Source organism: Pelodiscus sinensis, chromosome 22 (genome assembly GCF_052426305.1).
Source record: "Pelodiscus sinensis isolate ZL-2025 chromosome 22, ASM5242630v1, whole genome shotgun sequence".
Lineage (NCBI taxonomy): Eukaryota > Metazoa > Chordata > Testudines > Trionychidae > Pelodiscus > Pelodiscus sinensis.
This window is the reverse complement of record NC_143073.1, coordinates 24,211,323-24,232,925: the sequence shown is the minus strand read 5'-3', so window position 1 is coordinate 24,232,925 and position 21,603 is coordinate 24,211,323. Positions and strand designations below refer to the sequence as shown.

The following is a 21,603-nucleotide window of genomic DNA, read 5'->3' as shown; positions in this document are numbered from 1 at the left end:
CAACCAACTTGTTCCCCTCACTCGTACTCCCCAGAACTCTCTTCCCACGAGGCTCAGAACCCCCCAGGTCTTTGTCGCAGACAGTAGTGGAGCCTCGCACCAGGTCCCAGGCCCTGTCCCACCCCCATTCAACCAACTCCCCATAGCAACAGCATGTAGGCCCGTAGCTGTGTGATCCCCCTCCCTCAAGTGAGCCAGTGGTTTGATACTGATGCCACCCCCAGGACAGATACCCGGGGAAGGCTTCTCCTACCTTCCGCCTCCACATCTTGAGCTCATGCTGATATCGCCTTTCCCTCTCCTTTGCCTCACGCTCCTTTTCTTCTCGCTCCCACTTGCGTTCCTCATGCTGGCGCTGCCTCTCCTTTTCTTCTCTCTCCCACTGGCGCTGCCTCTCCTTTTCTTCTCGCTCCCACTGGCGCTGCCTCTCCTTCTCTTCTCTCTCCCACTGGCGCTCCTCACACTTGCGCTGCCACTCCTTTTCTTCTCTGTCCCACTGGCGCTCCTTGTGCTCCTCTTCTGCGCTCTTTTGGCTCTGGAATTATGCAAAGAAAGGCAACTGAGCACTTCTGAGCAACGATCCAGCACCTGGCACTGCACACAGCTCAGCCCCCAAAGTAACACCACCCGGGTAACCCTGGCAAGTGACTCACCCCCTAACCGGCACAGGAAAGTGATTCTCTCCCAAGGTCGTTGCAAATACATGCAGTGGGAAACTTCCAGTCTGGCCCACTTAAAGGAACCCTGAGCAAGTGGCAAGACCCAGGTGGCCAAGACTTTGACAGAAGGCTGCTCAGTGCCCCTAAGGTCTGTCCAGTGCTCCCTGTGTAGCTGCACCCACCCTGCTACACCAAGGGAAGGGGATTTATAGAAGTGCCTGGGCGCAGGAGAGTTAATTCCTTCCTGGCCCCTGCTGTTGGCTCCATGAAGTCTTGAAGCACGAGCCTTGGGAGCACAAGGCCATTGCCAGCTGCTGAGCCCTGCCCCTGCCCTCACAAGGAAACCTGTCAGCCCCACATTCAGGCATTTGTCCAGCTCTCTGCTGGAATGAGTCAAGTCCTGTGTCCCCAGCTCCTCTCCAGACCCTCCGAGAGACAAGAAACTTCCTCTCTGCCCCAGCCTGAATGGGTCCCTGGCTCCTGGCAGGGGAGGGAGAGGGACTGACAGAGGCAGCAGCCACATCCCCCGGCCAAACGCACTGTGGCAGCAGGTGCTGAGGGCAAAGGGGGCTGCAGCTGGAGCAGGGCTGGGTGCATCTGGACACCCGGAAGCTTGGAGGGACACCCACAAAGGGGCATCGTCACTCACTGAGCCTCTGCTCACACTGAGGGAAAGGGCTGGGACACACAGGAGTAGGCATCGCCACTGTAGTCGGGGGATACGAGTAAGGAAAGGGGGAGTGTTGCATTTGTGGGTCGCACATATTGCCACTGGAATGTGGGGGTGAGTCAGTCTGGCAGGGGAGGGGAGCAATAGGCACATGGTGCAAGGGAGGCAGGTGCACCCTGCGTCAGGCTCAGTGCAATTTCTGGACATCTGTGAGAAGTGGTAGTGTGTGGGGGTGGGAGACAGTGAGTACCATGGTCTTTGGATTCATTAAACAACCAGCCAGTGAGCGGGAGACTCGTGGGCTCAGGAGAACTGCCATGAAGAGGGGACGTAACTGCCCAACCAGTCACAGCCACGGAGGGACTCCGCATGGAAACGGCCAGCGTGGAAGGGGAGCTCCGGAGGGATCCACGGGGACCTGGTCTGGGCCCAGGGCTGTTCACATCCCTGTGAATGCCGGAGGGGGGTGCAGAGAGGTCACTGATCAAACCGCAGAGCACACCAAGGGGGGGGGGGGGGCTGCAAACGCTTTGCGGGATGTAACCGGCTGTCTCCAGTCCCCTTCTCCAGCTCGTCCAGACCCGTCTGTGCTGGCGCTCTGCCCGCCAAAGGCCAAGGGGAGTCGCTGTGCATAGGGCGGGTGTAGCAAGCGCCCCCCACAGAACGGGGGTGAGTGGCTTGGCAGCGGCACTGCTGGGAAGGGCCAGGCAGCTGTGCAGGAGCAGAACCCCCATGAGGGAGTGACGAGAGGCCATTGCAAACAAAGGAAACAGCGTCCGGTTGCCTCGCGGTGGCGCAGCATGGAGGCTACAGGAGCTGGTGGCGCCCTGCGGCCCAGTGCTGGCCAGGCTCAGCCGGAACGGTCTGTCCAGTTTGGGTCACTAACACGCATAGCGGCTGGAGAGAGCCTGGTGTGTCTCTCCCAATGTGCCAAGACAGAGACCTTTGCCAAGATCCCCACTGGACCATGCACATGGTCCATCTCTCCCCCACCCCTCTGGGAAATGAGAGGGGGCGTGTCCACAGCCTCCCTCTTCTGCCCATCCGCGGCACTGCTGCAGGTCATGCCCACAGTGGAGGAGGAGGGTCATGTGACATGTCCGAGCACAAGGCATTTTAAAGAACAAGGCCACTGCCCAGCCCAGCAGCGTGTCTGTCTCCTTGCAGGGCTAGGAGCATGGGCCATCTCCTGCAGGTGGCTCAGCACACATCCGTCATTGGGTTAGCTGGGGGTCACAGTGTGTTGAGCATAAACCGAGGCCATGTCCTAAGGGAAACAGTTTCCTTATGGAAACTGGGAAAGGAGGCTCAGCCGAGAGAGCCCAGAAAGCCGAACCCTTCCTCGCAGAGTGATCGCCACCACAAGGCCATGTTCTTAGGCAATACAAGCAATGAAGGTGCAGCCACAGGGTGTGGGGTGGGGGCTGTGAATTTGGAGAGGACTAGATTTGAATCCCACACAAGTAGAGGAGCAGACACACATCAGTATATGGTTAATCAGGCCTTTCAGAAACTGAGGCCTGAGGCAGGGAACAGATAGAAAGTCCATCCACGGGGGGATGCGGGACAGACATAGAAGCCATGGGCACTCAATCAGACTAACAGCAGTCCTGGTGATTTCAGGTGCACACAATAATCTGGCACCAGTGTGATCTCCATGTGACGGGACAATAGACATGGAGGTTGTGTCCAAACTGGAAATGTCTCCCACTTTGCGGTGTATGTGGCTCTAGTGGATTCATTGCGGATGCTCACCAACATGATCTCAGTGTCTCATCATCTTCAACACAACACTAGGAGATTTAAGGTCAGGCTGCAGAGACTCGCCCTGGTTCTGGTACAGGAATTCTCTGACGATCAGGAAAGTTACATGCATCTGATGAAGTGAAGTGGGTCTTTGCCCACAAAAGTTTATGCTACAATAAATCTGTTCGTTTATAAGGTGCCACATTTGTTTTTGGAGATGCAGACTAACACGGTAGTCTGATACTTAGCAAAGTCACTGTAACTTGATGGGATGCCGATGCACATTGGTGAACCAATGTGTTGTACCATGGTGGTGCAATGAGAGTTAACGATGCGCCTCCTGAGTACTCTGGGAATGAGAGGAGCTGGAGGCAATGCACATAGCAGGTGACTGGGCCGTGGAAGAAGAAAGGCTTCTGCAGTGCACTTGGGAGGGAGGGCTGCTCGAGAGAAAAGTGTCTTGCCCTGGTGTGACGGCCCATCAGGGACCCCTCGAGCCTGCACCCTGTCTGTAACACTATGGCTGTGTCTACACTGGCAGGTTCTTGTGCAAGAATGGCTGTTCTTCTGCAGAGCATCCACACTGCCCACCCACTCTTGCACAAGATTTACAGGAAAGCGTGGGGTTTCTTGCGCAAGAGCTACACTCTTTTCTAACAAGTGTAAGCCCTCTTGCGTATGAGCTCAGTGGACGTGCAAGCAGGGGTTTCTTGTGCAAGAAAACCTTATGGCTAAAATGGCCTTCAGAGCTTTCTTATGCAAGAGAGCGTCCACACTGCCAGGGATGCTATTGAGCAAAAGCACATGGCAGTGTGGATGTGTTCTTGCACAAGAGTTATTGCACAAGAACCCTTGCACAAGATGTTCTTGCGCAAAACCCCACAAGAACCCACCAGTGTAGACATAGCTTAAGAGTCTCTGCCAGCCAGTAGAATAGAGAGGGTTTATTGATTCTCCAGGATTCAGTACAGAGTAGGCATGATGTGGAGATAAAGAGTGAGGGCCAGGCAACTGTAGACCCCCCATAGGGTGGGGTGCCAAGGCCCCTAAACTCCCAGCCCTCCGCTTAGTCCGTTCCCATCATGGTTCCCAGCTCCTTCCCCCGAACACTCACTTCCTTTGTTCAGTCCCTGCCCTCAACAAGTAGGCCCAGCTGGGTCTTTGTCTACGTGATCTCAGGTGGCCTTCCCTCGCTGGGCAGTCTTGCAGTCATAGTCCAGTAGGGGTCTCCCCCAGCCCAAACGCAGCAACCAGTGAATGCCTGGCCTGCCCAAAAAGGGTACGTCTAGACTACATGGCTCCATTGACGGAGCCATGTAAAATATTTTATTCGGCATAGTCAAAGAAGCGAGGATTTAAATAATCCCCGCTTCATTAAAATAAAAATGGCCATCGTGCTGTGCCGACGATCAGCTGATCCGGCACAGTGCAGCAGTCTAGACGTGGCGCGGTCGACAAGGGAAGCCTTTGTCGACCACTCCAGTAAACCTTGTTTCACGAGGCATATCAGAGCACTCGACAAAGGCTTCCCCTGTCGACCGCGCCACGTCTAGACTGCCGTGCTATGCCGGATCAGCTGATTGTCGGCACAGCGTAGCGGCCATTTTTATTTTAATGAAGCGGGGATTATTTAAATCCCCGCTTCTTTCACTATGCTGAATAAAATAGTTTACATGGCTCCGTCGACGGAGCCATGTAGTCTAGACGTACCCCCAGAGTGCACTGCATGCCCACTACGTCACACCTGGATGTCCAGGTGGGGAATCTGGAGGGAAATGTCCTTCCTTGTTGACCACTTGCATTGGTCTAAGAAAACTCTTGCTCCTGGGAGGAGAAAGGCCTTCGAGGGAACGTTGCCATGGCTACATGGTGCCAGAGGAGCACAGACTTAAGGCCTGGGTTAGGCCGTCTTGTACCCACCTGTTTTTCCATGGCCGTGACGGCTCTAAGAGCTGAGCCAAGAGTCTTGAGCTCAAACAGGGGGTGCGGGCGGCAGGGAGGGGCACTGCAGAGGGGGGGCATCGGATCAGTGAGCCGGGAGGGGAAGTGTTTCCATTTCTCCCTGGGGCAGGCTCCCTGCGTGGGGTAAGGATGCATCACACAGAGGTGCAGGCAGCCCAGCCTCTCTGCCAGTTCCAGCCACAAGCCAAGCTGTGAAGTGAACAGGGCCAGGGCAGGGCTGGCAGAGGTGGCCTGGTGCTGTGTGAGGAGACCTGCAGCACGGAGAGGCAGGGCGAGGTCTGGGAACAGAGGATGAGGAGGTCCCTGAACAACACTGGCCAGGCCCAAGTGGGGCCCTGAGGGCTACCACTGCTCGGTCGTGGCCCCTCCAATCAGGACAGAACCCCCCGCTGGGAATCCCATTCAGAGCTCTGGTCCCTGTGGTGCCGTGGATGCTCCTGCAGGGGTAACAGGCTCACGGGGCTGGCGAGAGTCTCAGCCGGCCGGGGGTTTGTTTGTGCAGGGTTAGTTTGGCTCCAAGTGCCACCAGGCGCTGCAGACGCTGGGCGCGCTCTGGGCCCTGTGCTCCGGGGAGCAGGCAGAGCAGAGCTTCGCACCCCTGGCCTCTGCTGCGGACAGCCCAAGGGGGCCCCTGGCGGAGCTGGCTGGGCCTGAGCCAGGCCTCACCCGGTCTCAGCCTGTCACAGGTCAGCCCCCCTGGCCTGTCACATACGGACCCACCTGAGCAGCCCGGCTGTCAGGAGAGCCACGGGGCTGCAGCCCCAGGTTGGGCTCCCCTCTGAGAGGGCAGGGTGTGGGTGTGAAGAAACCCGACCTTCCCCGCCAGTCCAGGCTCGCTGCTGTTCCCCCGGTGGAGTGGGGAGGGGCACGGGAAGATGGAGTGACGGCACCCGGGGGGCACAGAGCTGGAGCGTGACCTGAGGGGTTGGAAACACCCCATCTGGGTTCCACACGGCTGAGGTCCAGGAGCAGCGACTTGGCGCCTTTCCCCTCAAACCCGGCCACCGCTCCCCCTCCCCCTCCCAGCAGCAGCCTGCACACATGGAGGCGGTGGCTGCATGGCCAGACTGGGACCCCAAGTGACGGGGGGTCATGAAGGGGCCACACGGTGAGTGGGGGGGCAGTGGGAGGTGGAGCGGCCAGAGCCACGTGCCACCAGAAGCCTGCCCCAGCCAGCAAAACTCCAATGGGAGTTGCCTACATGCTCTGGGCGGGGCGGGGGAGAGGAGAGAGGACACTGTCGCTGTTGCGCTGAGCTGTGCCAGGAGCAATGGACTCAGTCACCGCAAGTCCGAGTTCCCATCAATAGTGGTATGTCCAGCAGGGCTTTCCCAGACATTTTACTGCTTGATGGGGCACTGGGAGAGAGTCCTTAAATTCGGGATAGTCCAGAAAAATCAGGATGTGTGGTCAGTGTACTCCAGCCCCACAGGAACTTACCAATTCTTGCAGCAGCTTCTCCTCCCGTTCCTTTGCCTCCTTCTTCAGCTGTTCCATCTCCTCTTTCAGCAGCTTGGCTTTCTCTTTGAATCCCTGTTCCAGCAGCTTCTCCTGCTCCCTCAGCTTGCTCTGCAGAGCTCTCTCCGACTCCTGCTTCAGATTTTCAGCCTCCTCCTTCATCTTGGCTTCCATCTGGCGAATGTTCTCCTGGTGGCTGCGTTTTAGGTCTCTCATCTGCAGCTCCAGCTGCTTCCTCCTCTCCTCCTCTGCCTTGTGCTGCTGTTCCAGCTGCTTCAACCTCACCTGGGCAGCTGTGGAAATGGGAAATGCAAAGAACGTGGCATCAGCCCCCTGCTGTGCAGTCTGCATGGGGCAGAGAGCGCCCAGCCTGGCAGACAGGGGCTGGGGCTGATTCTAACCTGGCAGCTACCTCTCCACAGGAGGGGCCGGTCAGTTTCCATGGCGATACAATGGCCACCCCTGCTCCACAGGTCGGGCTGCAGGTGGGTTCCCACAGACCGGACTGGGCCCCACTTTGGGCCCCAGAGAACGCCGGGTCAGGCTGAGGGGTCACGTTACACTTGGCCAAGGACTGACTTGTCCTGCAAGCGGGAAGTGACCCGGCCAGGGCAGGAGAGCTGGGACCTTCCTGCCAGTCACGCCCCCAGCCCAGACACCCCACGTGTCCCCGCAGGGAGAGAGATGGGCGGGAAGTTCCCGTCTGTCTCCCACCTGCAGCAGCGGGTCACTGCGGGAGGGTCACAGGCCCTCTGCTGGGGGTGGCGGCAAACCAAACCCACCTTCCACACTGACTGGGGCAGCCCCAGCCAGACCCCACCCCTGCTGGACAGACGGGCAGAGCCCAGAGGGGGTGACACGGGCCGGAAAGCGTTAAGCACCTGACAGTTACATGGCCCCAATTCAGCCTGTAAAGGCAAACGAGAGCCGTGTGTGAATGGGAGTTAGGGCACTTCCCTGCTGTGACGAGGTGTGCCAACCCTGCACTGATCTGGGGGGATAGAACGGGTCTATTGGGTGGAATACGCCTCTCCCCCATGACCCTGCTGGGCATGCTCCCAGTACAGCCCGGGTATAAAGGCCCACAGAACAGATCAGTTGGGGCTGCCCACCGGACGAGGAAAGGAGCTCCTGCCCTGACCCAGGAGCAGCAGCCAGCCAAGTGGCCAGCACAGAACCTGACCAAGGGAAGCAACAACCCATCCAACATGGGGGAACTTGGTGAGAGCACCACCCAGAGGGAGCGCAGCCTGGAGGAGACAGTCAACGGAGCAGGAACGGTACAAGGGTAGGAAGCAGCCCAGGGCAGGGGCCAAGGAGGACCCCGGTGAGCTTAGAGCGTTATTGAGTAATTCCCCACTGAGTTGGTGGTAGGAGTCATCCTCACACCACCAAACTGGGCCAGGTGGAGAGGGAGGGCCTGGGCCCCCCTAGTCCCACACCCTGGTAACCCCACACTAGGGGGAACACGGGATTATACTGCTGAACTGTGAGTAGGCCTGGGGGGGAGAAGATCCCCGGTTTGAACAAGACACAGAGTAGGACTCCCTGTGACACCTACAAACAGCCAACACAGGCCTGGCCAGTGGACGAGAGCTCTGACAGGCGACCTGCAGCCTGAGAGACCTGGGGCAGCACCAATCGGACGTGCTCACGTCTCTCTGGCCAGGAGAGTTTGGTTACACGGTTCTCCCTGCATCTAAAGCTCCTGCCAACATCTCAGTGACCTGGGAATTCCCTCTGAAGTCTGCAGCTACTTCCTGGAAATGGTGGGAGATGGGCAATTGCTTTATAGGTCTCACAGGGGTAGCTGGGTTAGTCTGTTATAACAAAAAATCGTAAATCACAAGGAATGGTCCTGAAGCACATCAGAGACCAACCAACAATAGACAGGTGGTGTCATGAACTTTTGTGGGCACAACCCACTTCCTCCGCTGAGCTTGTTTTATGTTAAACCAAGGAGCCAGGTACCCCTGCTGCTTAGGGAACAGGAGGCCAACTTCCAGGCTAGGGTTGTTCACCCCAGGACGGCCTGCTGCCACGAGGCTGCCCAGGAACTGTGTAAAGGGCTCCTGGGGCCTGATCTTTTAAATTGAGACCTTAAACTTTATTGGGGTCTTTTGAGATGAAAGGCTGCATCCCGGCTGCATTTCCCTTGTAGGGTAAACTGAGGCAGCCCTAAATGTGCTAGTAGGCCTCTAAGCATGATTCCATCCTGGGATTAGGCCTGGGAACACCGAAGCCAGGATAAGAGCTGCAGGCAGTAAGATGACCCTGGGCACCATAGCAACCACATTCTAAGACAGTCGGACAGAACCTCAGTTGGTAACGTAACACACTTTGCTCAAGATAACATTCATAAAATGTGCTTAACTGTCTTGCTTCATTCCTAGATAATGAGCCTGGGAATCAAGCGCTGCACCAACTCAAGGCCATACCTGCCTGCTATGGAAACATCATCATCTATGCAGACTAAATGTTATTACTGTTTGCTGACATGTTTTGGCATTTGAACAATAACCACCTGTATATTACTTAATGAGTTGTTACTTTGCAATGGGCGGAGATATTATGTAATCTTTAGTAGTTCTATTGGCTTATGTGCTCATTTCGTCTTGCTGCTAGACCTATCAAATCATTTTTCCTCCGTCTACCTGCTGACTATATAACCTATTGTATAGTGTTAATTAACCAGTGTTCACCAGGGTAACTCCTGCGTGTCACTCCATCAGCTGGTGTAATAAATCCTCCACTTGTTTTCACCTGCATCCAGAGTGTCCTGGATTATTCCCAACATCCCTGATGTTGGTCATTGGACTGAGCCTACAAGCGAATTCTGACAGAATCATTGGTGCCTCCAACCTCCCCATCGCCGCTGTGTATCCGACCTACGAGTTCAGTCACGTCTGGATGGTCAATGAGCTTTGAACCAAGAGTCTCTCTCTCCTTTCTCAGTAGATGTTGGGTTACTGGGTAAAATCTGAATGAGTCTGTCTCTGGTGGGAAGTGCCTGATGCTTTGGCCATGGTGGAGATGTTTATAGGATGAGCCAGGTTTTCACTCACCCTCATCGTAGGTGTAAGCTCAGCGCTGGGCTGCTGCAGGGGACGGCCCTTTCGCTCCTAGTTCATCGGGAAGGAATTGCAGATGCTGTTTTGTGGCTTGTTTCACACAGAGAAATGTCAGAACAACCCCCATTTGGGGGACTGTGCTTTGTGGTTCGCCCTGACTGAGCAATCCCTGCCTGTGCCCCGTGGGTCTTGGCCACAAAGGGGAATGAAGTGTTCGGGTTAATAACTGACACAGGACGGCAGCAGGGCGGGTGGGGGATGGGAGGAGAGGAGACTGCAGTGAACAAAGTGACCAGTCTCCAGTGTTGGGCCCAGGATACCGGCCATGAAAAGCAGGGGAGGTGACACCTTGTACTGGGACAAGCTTGCAAGCAACACGGAGCTCTTCATGCCCAAGCCCATCCTGCCAGCCTGGGGCACCAAGTTCCCCCCAGAGCCAGTCAGAGCTCCCAGCCACAGAGCCAGAGACTGGAAGCCAAAGTGCCCTGGCTCCTGCCTGGCCAGGGCTGCTCCCTCAGCGCTTTGCAGGAGGCCTGGGAGGCGCCTGGCAGGGTCATGCACAGGCAGCTGCTGGGCACTAAGGGCTCATCTGCACTGTGGAGAAGATCAACCCTCTGAAGTCAGGTGCAGACCCTCCATGGAATACTGAGGGCAGCCCCCGCCAGCGCCCAACACGCCGCAGGACACACCTGCCCCCATCAGCCTCCAGCAGTGTCGACGCTGCAGGGGTTCAGCTTAAGGCAGCCGACTCCAGCTTCACATTTTGTGCAGCTGGATGGTGGAACTGAGGCTGACCTCCCTGGTCTAGTGTGGACCAGGCCTCAGTTTAGCCCCTTGAGGCCTGGGCAAGGGTCTGACCCTCTGCATCGCATGAGGGAACGATTTCCTGGCTCAGGGGAATTTTGGGGGCCTCCTTCTCAACCGCCAGCTCCCCCTCACCTCCACCTGGTACAAGTGAAAGGGACTGTGTCTTCTTCTGACCTCATGACATTCTCACACGCACCAGTTAAAGCTCTAAAGAGTTGTACAAGGGTGTTTGGTGTTTAAAGTTCATGCTTGGGGTGGTTCCTCCCACCCGTCTCACTTGTCTGTTTCCTGGGGTGTGTCTAGACTACATGGCTCCATCGAGGGAGCCATGTAGATTAGGGCTGTAGGCAAAGGGAAATGAAACGGCAATTTAAATAATCGCCACTTCATTTAAATTAAAATGGCTGCCGTGCTGTACCAATCAGCTCTTTGGTGGCACAGTGCTGTAGTCTGGACGCTCTGCGGTCGACATCAAAGGCATTTGTCGACCTCCCCGTTATGCCTCGTGGGATGAGGTTTACCGGGTAGGTTGACAAATGCCTTTGATGTCGACAGTGGAGTGTCCAAACTACAGCACTGAGCCGCCAAACAGCTGATCGTCACAGTGCGGCAGCCATTTTAATTTAAATTAAGCAGCGATTATTTAAATCGCCGCTTCATTTCCCTTTGCCCAGTGAACAAATCTACATGGCTCCGTCGATGGAGCCATGTAGTCTAGACGTACCCTTGGTGTCAAGACAGGGTGAACATCGACATGTATGTAGCCTGGAACTGAACTCCCATAGCTGGTGACAGAGCGTAACAGAACCGCGCTGACTTCCAAGCAAGTGGCCAGTCTGGCGCTGACCGGCGGTCTCAGACACACACTGCTGGCCTCACTCCCAGCCAAGAATGGCAGTCGCAGGCGGGAAGGGCAGCTGTCGGCGAGCTTTCTGCGAAGAGGCTACCAGCAGGGTTTAAAGAAAGGACCTTCAGCTCTGGACTGTTTGTAAAGACTCTTGGCAAACTGGCCGTTCATTACATCACTGTTACTGCTGGGATTCCCAACTGCGACTCCCCTGGGAATACGTTTTCCCTGCATTAAACCTTCCACATCGTCCCTCCTTCCCACTGAGCTCATCACCCTTCACTCCATTCACTGCCCAACTCACTGCCAGGCCTGCCTGTGCTGCAGGCTCTGGGGAACCAACTGCTCTGGGCCGGGGGCGGGACGCTGGGACGGGGAGAACTGATGTGCTGGGAGTTTTGGCTGATGGGGCCGTTCTCACTAAGTTCCGTCAGTTGGGGGTGGTGGAGACAGACGGGGGGCTCGGGGCGGCCTGTGACTCTGTGGTGAGACTGGGGGAGGGACCCAGGGTGCACTGTTGTTACTGACATGGGGAAGTTGAACTCTAGGACCCCCCTGTCATGATTATGAGGGTTAGCCAGCAGCCTGGGGATTAAGGGGTTAACTACACCTAGCCAGGTGGAGTGACCAATAGGAAAGTAGGTGGGACTTTTCAAACTGGGACAAAGGAATTTGGGTTTTTTTTCTTTGTCCTTTTGTCTCTCTGGGAGAGAGTTCTCTGCAGCTACAGAGAGGGACAAGCATGTCTCTCTCTCTCTCTCTCTCCAAGGCACCATTCTTCATTTTCTGTAAGTAGGGTAAAGTTTAGGTAGTTTCGTTAGGTTTTATTGTTTTAAGGGTTGGGTATGGGATCTGAGATCTGGCACTGCTTAAAAGATGTTTTGGCTTTTCTTTGTAACTAAGTTCTAGGCCCATGGAGTTTCTCCATGAGTATATTTTGTTACCTCCCTATCTAGTCATTATGTTTGCAACAGGAATATTGTTGTAATAATAAAAGTTCTTTCTTTTCTTTTTATTAACCTGGCAGTGGTTAATTGTGTGCCTTGATTTTTATTTTAGGGGTAAGATTTCCCAAATGATCTTTCCCCTGATTTCTTTATCAACATTTGGGTGGTGGCAGCGGAAGTTCTATTCCCAAGATCTAGGTTTTTAAGATCTTGGGGGAAGTTTTATACCAAAGCCTGGTAGATAAGGCTTTGGGGTACACTTGCTGGCCCCCACTTCTGCATTTATCATGCCAGAGTGGGGAAGGAGCCATGACACCCCCACCTGCGTGTGTCTGACAGTCTCCCTGAGACCGGCATTCACAGCTGTGAGACCCCCAGACAGCCTGACAGGTGACACAACGTGGAACAGCTTCAGCAGAGCAACCGAGCAGCCCCTGTAGCTCTCAAAGCACAACCTGGAAATGGGAGACTGCCAATGGCCGTGGTGTTCGCTGTAGGGACACCCTGAGCCCAGGGTGACCATGGATTCCCAGCCATAGCTCTGCCATATGGAGGGTTGGGGTGGGTGGTTGTTGTTATTGAAATGATTGAAAAACTGAAATAAACCTGCTTAAAATCCTTCCCCAGAGACTTACCTGCCCGCTGCTTTTCTGCCTCTGACAGCTTTTTGTCAGCCTGGAGAATGGAGGATACTTCTGCCTTCTTGCTGCCCATGAATTCCTGCAGCACCTGCTCCACCTGGGGACGAGGGGGCAGGTCAGTCCCTGCACTCAAGGCTGCGCTGGGCGTGAGGGGCACAAGGTGCTGATCTCTGGGCGGGGGCACCAGCAGGGGGAGAATTGCCCGACAAGAACTCAGCCACTCGGCAGAGCAAATCGCCCCGAGACGCGGCCGGGAGCTGGAAATCCGTGAAGGGAGGCTGATGAGTGACCCACAGAAAACCTCCCAGAGCCTGCCAATGCTTCAGCTGCAGCTCCCACTGTGTGTGAACGTGTCATTTACTCTGCCACCCCAAAGCCACCCTGAGTGGAGCTGTCACCTCTCGTGTCCTGGCTCCTGGTGGCTTCCAGGGCCCCCCCCGCTGATGCTGGAGGTGCCATTTCACACCCAGGCACATGCTGTCTCGGACTGAGTTGGCATGTGCAGGTCACCCCAAACCTGACTTCCCAGCACCAGCTCCAGGCAGAAATGCCCCCGGCTGGACTCTGCAGTGCGCACGTCCGAGCCAGGCGTTCAGTGGGCACTGAACATCGGGGAGCAATAGTCAGTCAGTGTCCTTGCAAGAGCGGCCAGGCCGGCTCAGACCAATGGCCCATCTAGCCCAGGGTCCTAGGTCCCAACGCCGGGTGTGTCAGAGAAAATTAACAAGTGGCAAATCTCACTCGATCCATCTCAGCATCTGGCAGTCGGATGCTTAGGGACACTGAGAGAAAAGGGGGGATCCCTGAGGACTATGTCTGACAGCCACGGATGGACCCATCACCCAGGCTGGGTCCTGCCATGGGAGTAGGGGACTGGACTCGATGTCTCTCGAGGTCCCTGCCACTTCTAGGATTCTATGAACTTCCCAAAATCTTCTTTGAACCCAGTTATACCAGTCCTGTATGCTGGGACGGGGGGGAGGCAGTGAGAAGGGTGCAAACGAACCCCCCATGGTTCTCCATGGGGCCAATTCCACCTGAGATGGGGAAGGCTGGAAGGTGCATTGTCCCATCCTCCCTCCCCCATGTTCTGCAGGGATGACTGACCAACTCTCCCTCTTTATTGTCCACAGCCGGACCAGCCATCACTGAGGGGGGCTCATCATCAGACGAGCCAGCTGCCTGACCCTGGGGAGCCACAGGCACCAAAGGGTCCAGGAGGACCTTATGAGGGAGCACATGGCCATCCTCCAGGATATGCAGCAGACCCTGGCCCAGAAGGTCCGGGGTGACGCCCAATGGCAGAATAAATGTGGACAGAACTGGTGCAGCAGGGACGCAACATGTGTGCTACCATCCGGGAAATGATGGTACACCCAGCTCCTGTCCCTGCTCCTGTCCTTGTCCCCCCTCCTGCCTGCCCCCACTGTAGCCCTCTCATCTGCCTATTCCGCTGTGGTTCCTGGTCCCCACCCCATCCCCGAGGTCGCTGAGGTCCCTGGACCCAAGATGTAAGTTCCAGATGCACCATGCGCCACTCCCAGCCCCAGCTCTGAGCCCCCCTCATCTCTCCGCTTATCCAGGTTCTCAGCCTCCGTCCTCCCCAGTTACTTTTATTATTAAAAAAGAATGCAAAGTTATTTTTTTTAACACAAGACTGTTGCTTTTATTGAGTGTACAGGGAAGGGAGGGGTTGTTGTGGGAAAGGCAGAGGGGCAAGGCACAGGCCCCTAGTGGAGAGGCCTTGAGGAGAGTTACCAGGGTCCTTCATATAAACTCTCTCTGGGGTCCTCTCGGATGCGCACCCCCACTTGATGGGCCTGGCAGACGGCAGCTGTGCAAGGCTGCTTGAAGGCCCTTCCCTCCCAGCCGGCCTCTGCCACCCACCCTGGAACGAAGGTCTCCTCCTGCTCTCCACGATGTTGTGCAGAACACAACAGGCCAAAATCACCTGGGTGATGTGCTCCCACACAACCAGGCGGATCAGGACCTCGCCTTCAAGCAGCCGAAGCTGCATTTGGCCTGGATGCAGGCCATGGGCATTGAAATGGTCCCTGTTCAAGTCCAGGTGGCTGGTATAGGGCTTCATAAGCCACATCATGAGGGGGTAGGTTGTTTATTGTTTAATGAAGACAAATGCAAAGTGCTTCACTTAGGAAGGAACAATCAGTTTCACACATACAGAATGGGAAGCGACTGTCTGGGAAGGAGTAGGGCGGAAAGGGATCTAGGGGTTAGAGTGGACCACAAGCTGAATATGAGTCAGCAGTGTGATGCTGTTGCAAAAAATGAAAACATGATTCTGGGCTGCATTAACAGGTGTGTTGTGAGCAAGACATGAGGAGTCATTCTTCCATGCTACTCTGCGCTGGTTAGGCCTCAGTTGAGGTATTGTGATCAGTTTTGGGCACCTCATTTCAAGAAAGATGTGGAGAAATTGGAGAGGGTCCAGAGAAGAGCGACAAGAATGATTAAAGGTCTAGAGAACATGACCTATGAGGGAAGGCTGAAAGAACTGGGTTTGTTTAGTTTAGAAAAGAGAAGATTGAAGGGGGACATGGTAGCCGTTTTCAGATATCTAAAAGGGTGCCATGAGGAGGAGGGAGAAAACTTGTTCATCTTGGTCTCTGGGGATAGAACAAGAAGCAATGGGCTTAAACTGCAGCAAGGGAGGTTTAGGCTGGACATTAGGAAAAAGTTCCTAACTATCAAGGTGGTCAAACACTGGAATAAATTGCCCAGGGAGGTTGTGGAATCCCCATCACTGGAGATATTTAAGAGTAGGTTAGATCAATGTCTATCAGGGATGGTCTAGACAGTATTTGGTCCTGCCATGAGGGCAGGGGACTGGACTCGATGACCTCTCGAGGCCCCTTCCAGTCCTAGTATTCTATGATTCTATGATCCCCCCACGATGCACCATGGCATCTGCATGTCCCTGACCCTGAAGTTATGCTGGAGGAAGAATGTGTCAGCCTCCAGCTTCTGGTACAGGCTGGAGTTTCTGAAAATGAGGGCATCAAGTGCCCTCCCCAACCACCCAACAAAAATGCCTATAAACTCTCTGCGGTGGTCAACCAGGGCTTGCAGGACCATCAAGAAGTATCCCTTCCTGTTGATGTACTGGGCGGCTCAATGTTCTGGGGCCTGGATGGGGATGTGGGTTCCATCTATGGCTCCCCCGCAGTTGGGGAAGTCCAGGGTGGCAAAACCAGCCACAACAGAGTCCAGGTCTCCTAGGCAGATGATCCTGCACAGCAGGGTGGAGTTGATGTCCCTCACCACTTGCAGAAGGAGACAAAGAAACACACAAAACAGAGAATCAAAGGGGGGGTGTCTGAGCCCTTGCCATCCCCCTCCCCCACAAACATCCCAGGAGCCACAGCCTATGAGGGCTGCCCCTCCCTTGCAGAGCTGTGTGAGGGTGGGACTGAAGAACTCACAGAGCTGGGGCTTCCCCCACTCCACCCCACCCCACTCTCCAAACCCCCAAACCTCCCTATCCCCAGGGTCCCCTTTCCAGTATTCCCTCCCCCCCGGCAGGGACTGCTGCCCAAGAGTGTCTCACCTCCAGGAGGAGGGGTCTGATGTGGACTTTCCCATGCTGAACTAGTTGCCCACCAACTGGTAACTGTCAGGGGTGGTGAGTTTTCAGACGGCGATGGCGACCCACTTCTCCAGGGGGATGATGGGTCACATCTGGGTGTCCCATTGTCAGAGGGCCAGGGTGAGCCAGGCACACAGCTCCATGAAGGTGGCCTTCCTCATCCTGAAGTTTTGGACCAACTGCTGGTCGTTCCACCGCTCCATGACCAGCCAGTCCCACCAGTCAGAACTGGTGTCCAGCCTCCAGAACCGTCTCTCTGCTGTGGGGTGCACTTGCAAGGCCCTTGCTCCTGCTCACAGGCAGAGGGTCTCAATGATGAGCTCGGTGTCGAACTCCTGCAGGACCATGAAGGAAGCCTGCACAAAGTGCTGCAAAAACTGCAGCATGGCCGGGTAGGGCCATCACATGCCCAGAGGCAGCTCCGGCTCCATGGCAGGGTGTGCTGTGGTGTCCTGAGGCAGGGCAACCGGAGCAGACACTGCAAATGCTTTGCTGTCCCTCAAACGTAGGCAAGCATGCAGCAGAACCTGAGAAACAGCTGTCCAGGTCGTCCCTTTAACCTCACGTCTCAGCTAGCCTTAGGCAGCAGCACCAGGAACCAACTGCTGACCTAATGCCCTGCCTGAATTGGTTCTGGGTGGCCATAAATGCGAGACAGCGTTCAATCAGTGTGGACGTTCTCTTTCAAAATAGCACATCGCTTGGTCATGTGCCTTGTGTTTTGAGGTAACTGCTGAGCCCCAGGGCTGGCAGGGGACAGGCAGGGCTGTGCTGTGTGTGTAGCGCACCCCCTTGTCTGTGAGGGGTGAGCTTCTGGACAAGTGGGAAGGGGATTTTAGGTGGATCAACACGATGCGAGTTGGTTAATTGGGTGGCTGGCCGGTACATCGCTGAGATGGCAAACCCCATCGCTCTGGCATGGCCGCAGACACAGCTGGAACCTGTTCAATGCACTGGATCCCGCATGGCCCAGCTGTTGGCATTACCCACCCCCCATGGATATGGCGCCAGAGCTGCAGCCTGGCAGTTGTGGCCACTAGGGGGTGCTGTAGCCTGGCCCTTTCCCGGGCTTCTCGGAGGGTTGGATGAGCAGATCCGCCCTGTCCAAGTGGGCTGCTGACGAGGATTCTGCTGCTCTGGCGAAGGGCACTGAGTGGGTTTGGCTGTGCTATCTCACCGCCCCCTGCAGTCATGGCCTGCCCCCCTTCTGCTGAGCTGCGCCACAGAGGAGCAGCCTGGTGCTATGACCGTGGGCAGGCAGTGTGCTGAGACAGTGAATGGGGCCAGGCACTGGGAAGAGTGGGCCATGGGGGGGCATATCGGGCAGCAGGGCACGTGCTGAGGGGCAGATCTCTGGAGAGCTGTCATGGTGTGAGATGTGGGCAGGGATGCAGCCCTGCTCCCTCCCCTTGCATTTCCCAGACCACACTGCTCGGTCAGTTCCAAAGTCTGTAGAAATTCACGGGATCCTTAGAGTCCTTGTAAGTTTGGCAGACGAGTTTCCTAGCACTTGTTTGTGCCAGGACAATGGGATGTGCCGGAATTTGATTGTTTTTCACAGGGGTCTGCTAGCAGGGACAGTTATACTGCAGAATGGCCACAGGGGGCAGCAAGGGGCTAGAGATGGGGATAGGAACAGCTACAACCCCATTGGGGCAGCAGGAGACAGCTCTCTGCTGTATATTTCAGGGTATGTCTACACTACCCTCCTAGTTCGAACTAGGAGGGTAATGTAGGCTTACCGCACTTGCAAATGAAGCACGGGATTTGAATTTCCCGGGCTTCATTTGCATAAGCGGGGAGCCGCCATTTTTAAAACCCCGCTGGTTCGAACCCCGTGCCGCGCGGCTACACGGGGCACGAACTAGGTAGTTCGAACTAGGCTTCCTAGTTCGAACTACCGTTATTCCTCATTTCACGAGGAGTTCGAACCAGCGGGGTTTTAAAAATGCATGGGGTTCGAACCAGCGGGGTTTTAAAAATGGCGGCTCCCCGCTTATGCAAATGAAGCCCGGGAAATTCAAATCCCGGGCTTCATTTGCAAGTGCGGTATGCCTACATTACCCTGCTAGTTCGAACTAGCCGGGTAGTGTAGACATACCCTCAGAAAGTTTGTTCTTGTGTCTGAGTGTCTGTCTGCACCCCCCCCCTCCAAGCTGCACCCACTGTAGCTGCAGCAGCCATGGACAGATGCTTCTCATCTGGCCCCAAGCTACTGTAGTGAGAGAGGGTGGGGTAACCCCTCTCCCCAGGGCAGCCTGCACCCTGAGCCTCTTCTCCCCATCCCCACCCCAGAGCAGTGATTTAAAAGAAAAATCAGCTCATGTGGCTGATGGACCTGAGCAAGGCCAGGTAAACCTTCTAGAGTTTTATACATCCTGATTCTACAATGGAGCGTATACTAGAGTCACCTACAGAGACTTAAAAAGGGGCAGCTTATTCCCTTGCTCAGGAAGCATCGATTCCATCTGAAAGGCACCTGGAGAATCCCAATCACCCATTCCTGTCTGGGGCTGTTTGCCCTTGGGATGGATCAGACAGTGAGTGTGGTGTTGCTCTCCCAGCTGGTGGCACAGGAACAGCTGGGGAGTTCTTTTGTCTCCAGGAATCCATGCTGGGAGCCCCATTCTCTCTGCCCCAGAAAGCAAAGCCCTGTCTGTGCAGCATCAGTTAAGGTGCTGCGTGGGTACCACCTTCCCCTCTTGCTGGGGGGGTGGGGATGCTTGACCGGAGGGGGAAGAATTGGTCAGTGGGGCCACCTGTGGGCAAGAGGGAGGCCAAGGCAGAGTCTGGCGGCTGAGGGGGCTCAGAACCCAGCAGCCTTCCAGAGAAAGGAGTCACTAGTGGAGGGCAGGAGACAGGAATTCAGCCACACACTCTCTGGGGGGTTATTTGGCTTTTGTCCGGCTGTGACTGTGGCAATAGCTCAGGGTAGAAGGTAAAGGACTGGGAACTGCCTGTCCCTCTGCAATGCCTGCTAGCTCTGAACAAACCCATCTGCGTGATCTTCCAAGTGGTTACCCTGCCTGGCGAGTCAACGCAGCATTGAGGCTTCACTGCACAGAAGAAAAATGCAGCTTCTAACCATCTCGATGGGAATGAAACAGGCACAGGAACCGTCTCCGGAGGTTCCCAAATCTTTCCAAGCCCTTTATGTTTAGTAATTCACATCCTCCCCCTCCCCCTGTCTCCGCTGCTGCCTGATTCTCTGCTTCCCGTTCCAGCTGCGCTGTGTGGGGAGCAGGCAGCTTGTAATGCTGGAGGCCTAACGCTGCGGCTCCGCTGCCTGTGCAAGTCTGAAACAGGCCAGAAGAGCATCTCTTACCTCGCCTGGGAAATGCGGCAGGTGCTGTGTTCTGCCAGAGTCTGAAGTACTGCAGCAGCCTGGCTGTTTGCCTGGATCCTCTCTGCTCCTCTCCCTGGCTCTGACTGGCTGCTTTTCAAGCCCCTTTCTTTTATAGAGACAAGACTAGAAAGTGAAAGTAGCAGCAGGAATATTCTGTCCCATAAATAGCCCGTTAGATCATGAATAAGAGAACAATGCTTAGGGAGGGGGAAGAGGCGGCAGGGAAGCTGAACTGGATGCTAGAGAAGGGGGCTGAGAGAGGGAAGCTGGGGCCCTCAGGCACTGCATGTGGGGCGGGGAGTGGATGGCAGTTTTGTTCCTTCTCCCTGTTCCCATTCCCCATCCTCTCCTCCATTCCCAACCCAACTGCTGCAGAGCAGATCAGCCACGGACCCTGCCCTGCCCCCATCTCCCTGACAGGCCCCTGTCCACTCTGGCACAGAGCAGCCCCCCTGACAGCTGCACCCTCAGCCCGGCCTCCCCGGCAGGCCCCAGTGTTCCCACATCCCTGCCCTGACAGGCTCTATTTCACAAGGCTTGTGGGTTAGGGATGAGTCATGGGCCTTCTCTGGGCTGTGACACCCCACGCCCACTCACGGAGCCCCCCACTTCCACTGTCACACTCCCACACACACAGCGGTGGGGCCTGAGCAGCCATCTTGTGCATCCCACAAGGAGGGGAGCCCCCCTGTGGGAAGGGGGCACACACGTTACAACGGGTCCTGTGCTGCTGAGGGAGGGATGCTGAGAGCTGAGGCTCCAAAGGAGCAGAAACAGGAAGAACAAGCTGCCTGCGTAAGAGCTGGCTGAGGAGACCGATCGCCGTGTGAGGGACAACACCGATACTGAATGTACGTGTGGGGGGGTCGGTGTGTGTCGAGAGATCCCATCGTTCCTTGAGACCGTGGCCCATGGCAGAGGCCAGGCGCGCCCATGCGGACATGGCCTGGCCCTACTGCCGCCTAATACTAAGCCGGGGGTTATGGCAATGAAAGAGGGAATTACCCCAACACCCTCATCACGTTCCGGGACCGTCAGAGAGGGGAAGAGAATTTGCACAGATGGGTCGGGGGAGGGGAAAGCGAGGGGTGCCTCTGCCACAGCCGGGTAAGTCTTAGGGTGTCAATATTACGCACTGAACAAGGCCAGGTACCACGATTCGCCTTTGTCTTGTTTAGGGGCAGGGCCTATCCCTCCTTCCCTGTCCAGAGTGGAACTCCAGTAAATATTTTCAAATCTGTGGGGCAGAAGCTCGGAGCCCCGAGACATCCCACAGGGGCCAGATTTGCCATCTACTAATGTAGTGAGTTAAACATTTCAGCTGTTAATGAACATCCTTTACTTTACTAATTGACTGTGGTAGGCTATTGCCCCAGACATGGTATGGAAGGAGTGGAGCTTTTAGACACACCCAGCCTGGCTGATTCACTGAGTCAGACATTGTTAAACTTCATCCAATGAAGAGCAATAGAAACAATCAAGTTTTATAAAAACGTCTTGTTCTTGGGGTGATCATCAAGGTTATTACCCCGCCGGGTTCGAGGCAGGACGAGATTCCCACCCTAGGCCTGATGCGTGAAATTCCCTCTGTCTGCACCTGGGCTTGCTGCCTGAAGGTTTGTTCATCTGATGGCATCGAGTGTTGCTGTGTGAAGCCCACGCTGGGCACAGTGCATTTGTACAATCCACTCGAGTGGGATTCCTGGGGCATTCTCAGTGCAGCTGGCAGCTCTGTTCTTTGGCGAAGGTGTGTCCAGGGACGTAAAGCCCTCACAAAGGTGGGTTATTGTGGGATTTGTGGAGCTCACATGCACACACAGCTTGCCCTGCAGAATGAAAACA

The 21,603-nt window shown here is 55.5% G+C and overlaps 1 protein-coding gene and 1 long non-coding RNA gene across 3 annotated transcripts in view; one reads left to right on the top strand and one right to left on the bottom strand.

Annotated features, from left to right (window-relative positions):
• The window catches only part of LOC142819582 (guanylate-binding protein 1-like), a 99,284-nt gene extending 79,416 nt beyond the window's left edge, over positions 1–19,868 (bottom strand). For both annotated transcript variants that reach the window (XM_089772584.1, XM_089772585.1), the window contains exons 1-4: positions 19,741–19,868; positions 12,803–12,905; positions 6,478–6,788; positions 254–535 (exon numbers count right to left, since the gene is read on the bottom strand). In XM_089772584.1, coding sequence (XP_089628710.1) covers positions 254–535; positions 6,478–6,788; positions 12,803–12,881 — 672 coding nt within the window. In that variant the 5' untranslated portion in view covers positions 12,882–12,905; positions 19,741–19,868. The remainder of the gene's footprint in view (positions 1–253; positions 536–6,477; positions 6,789–12,802; positions 12,906–19,740) is intronic.
• Positions 11,922–14,417, top strand: LOC142819587 (uncharacterized). The gene is made up of 3 exons (XR_012897468.2): positions 11,922–12,008; positions 12,795–12,923; positions 13,942–14,417. It is a non-coding gene; the product is annotated as an uncharacterized LOC142819587 (long non-coding RNA).
• Positions 19,869–21,603: the final 1,735 nt, after the last annotated feature.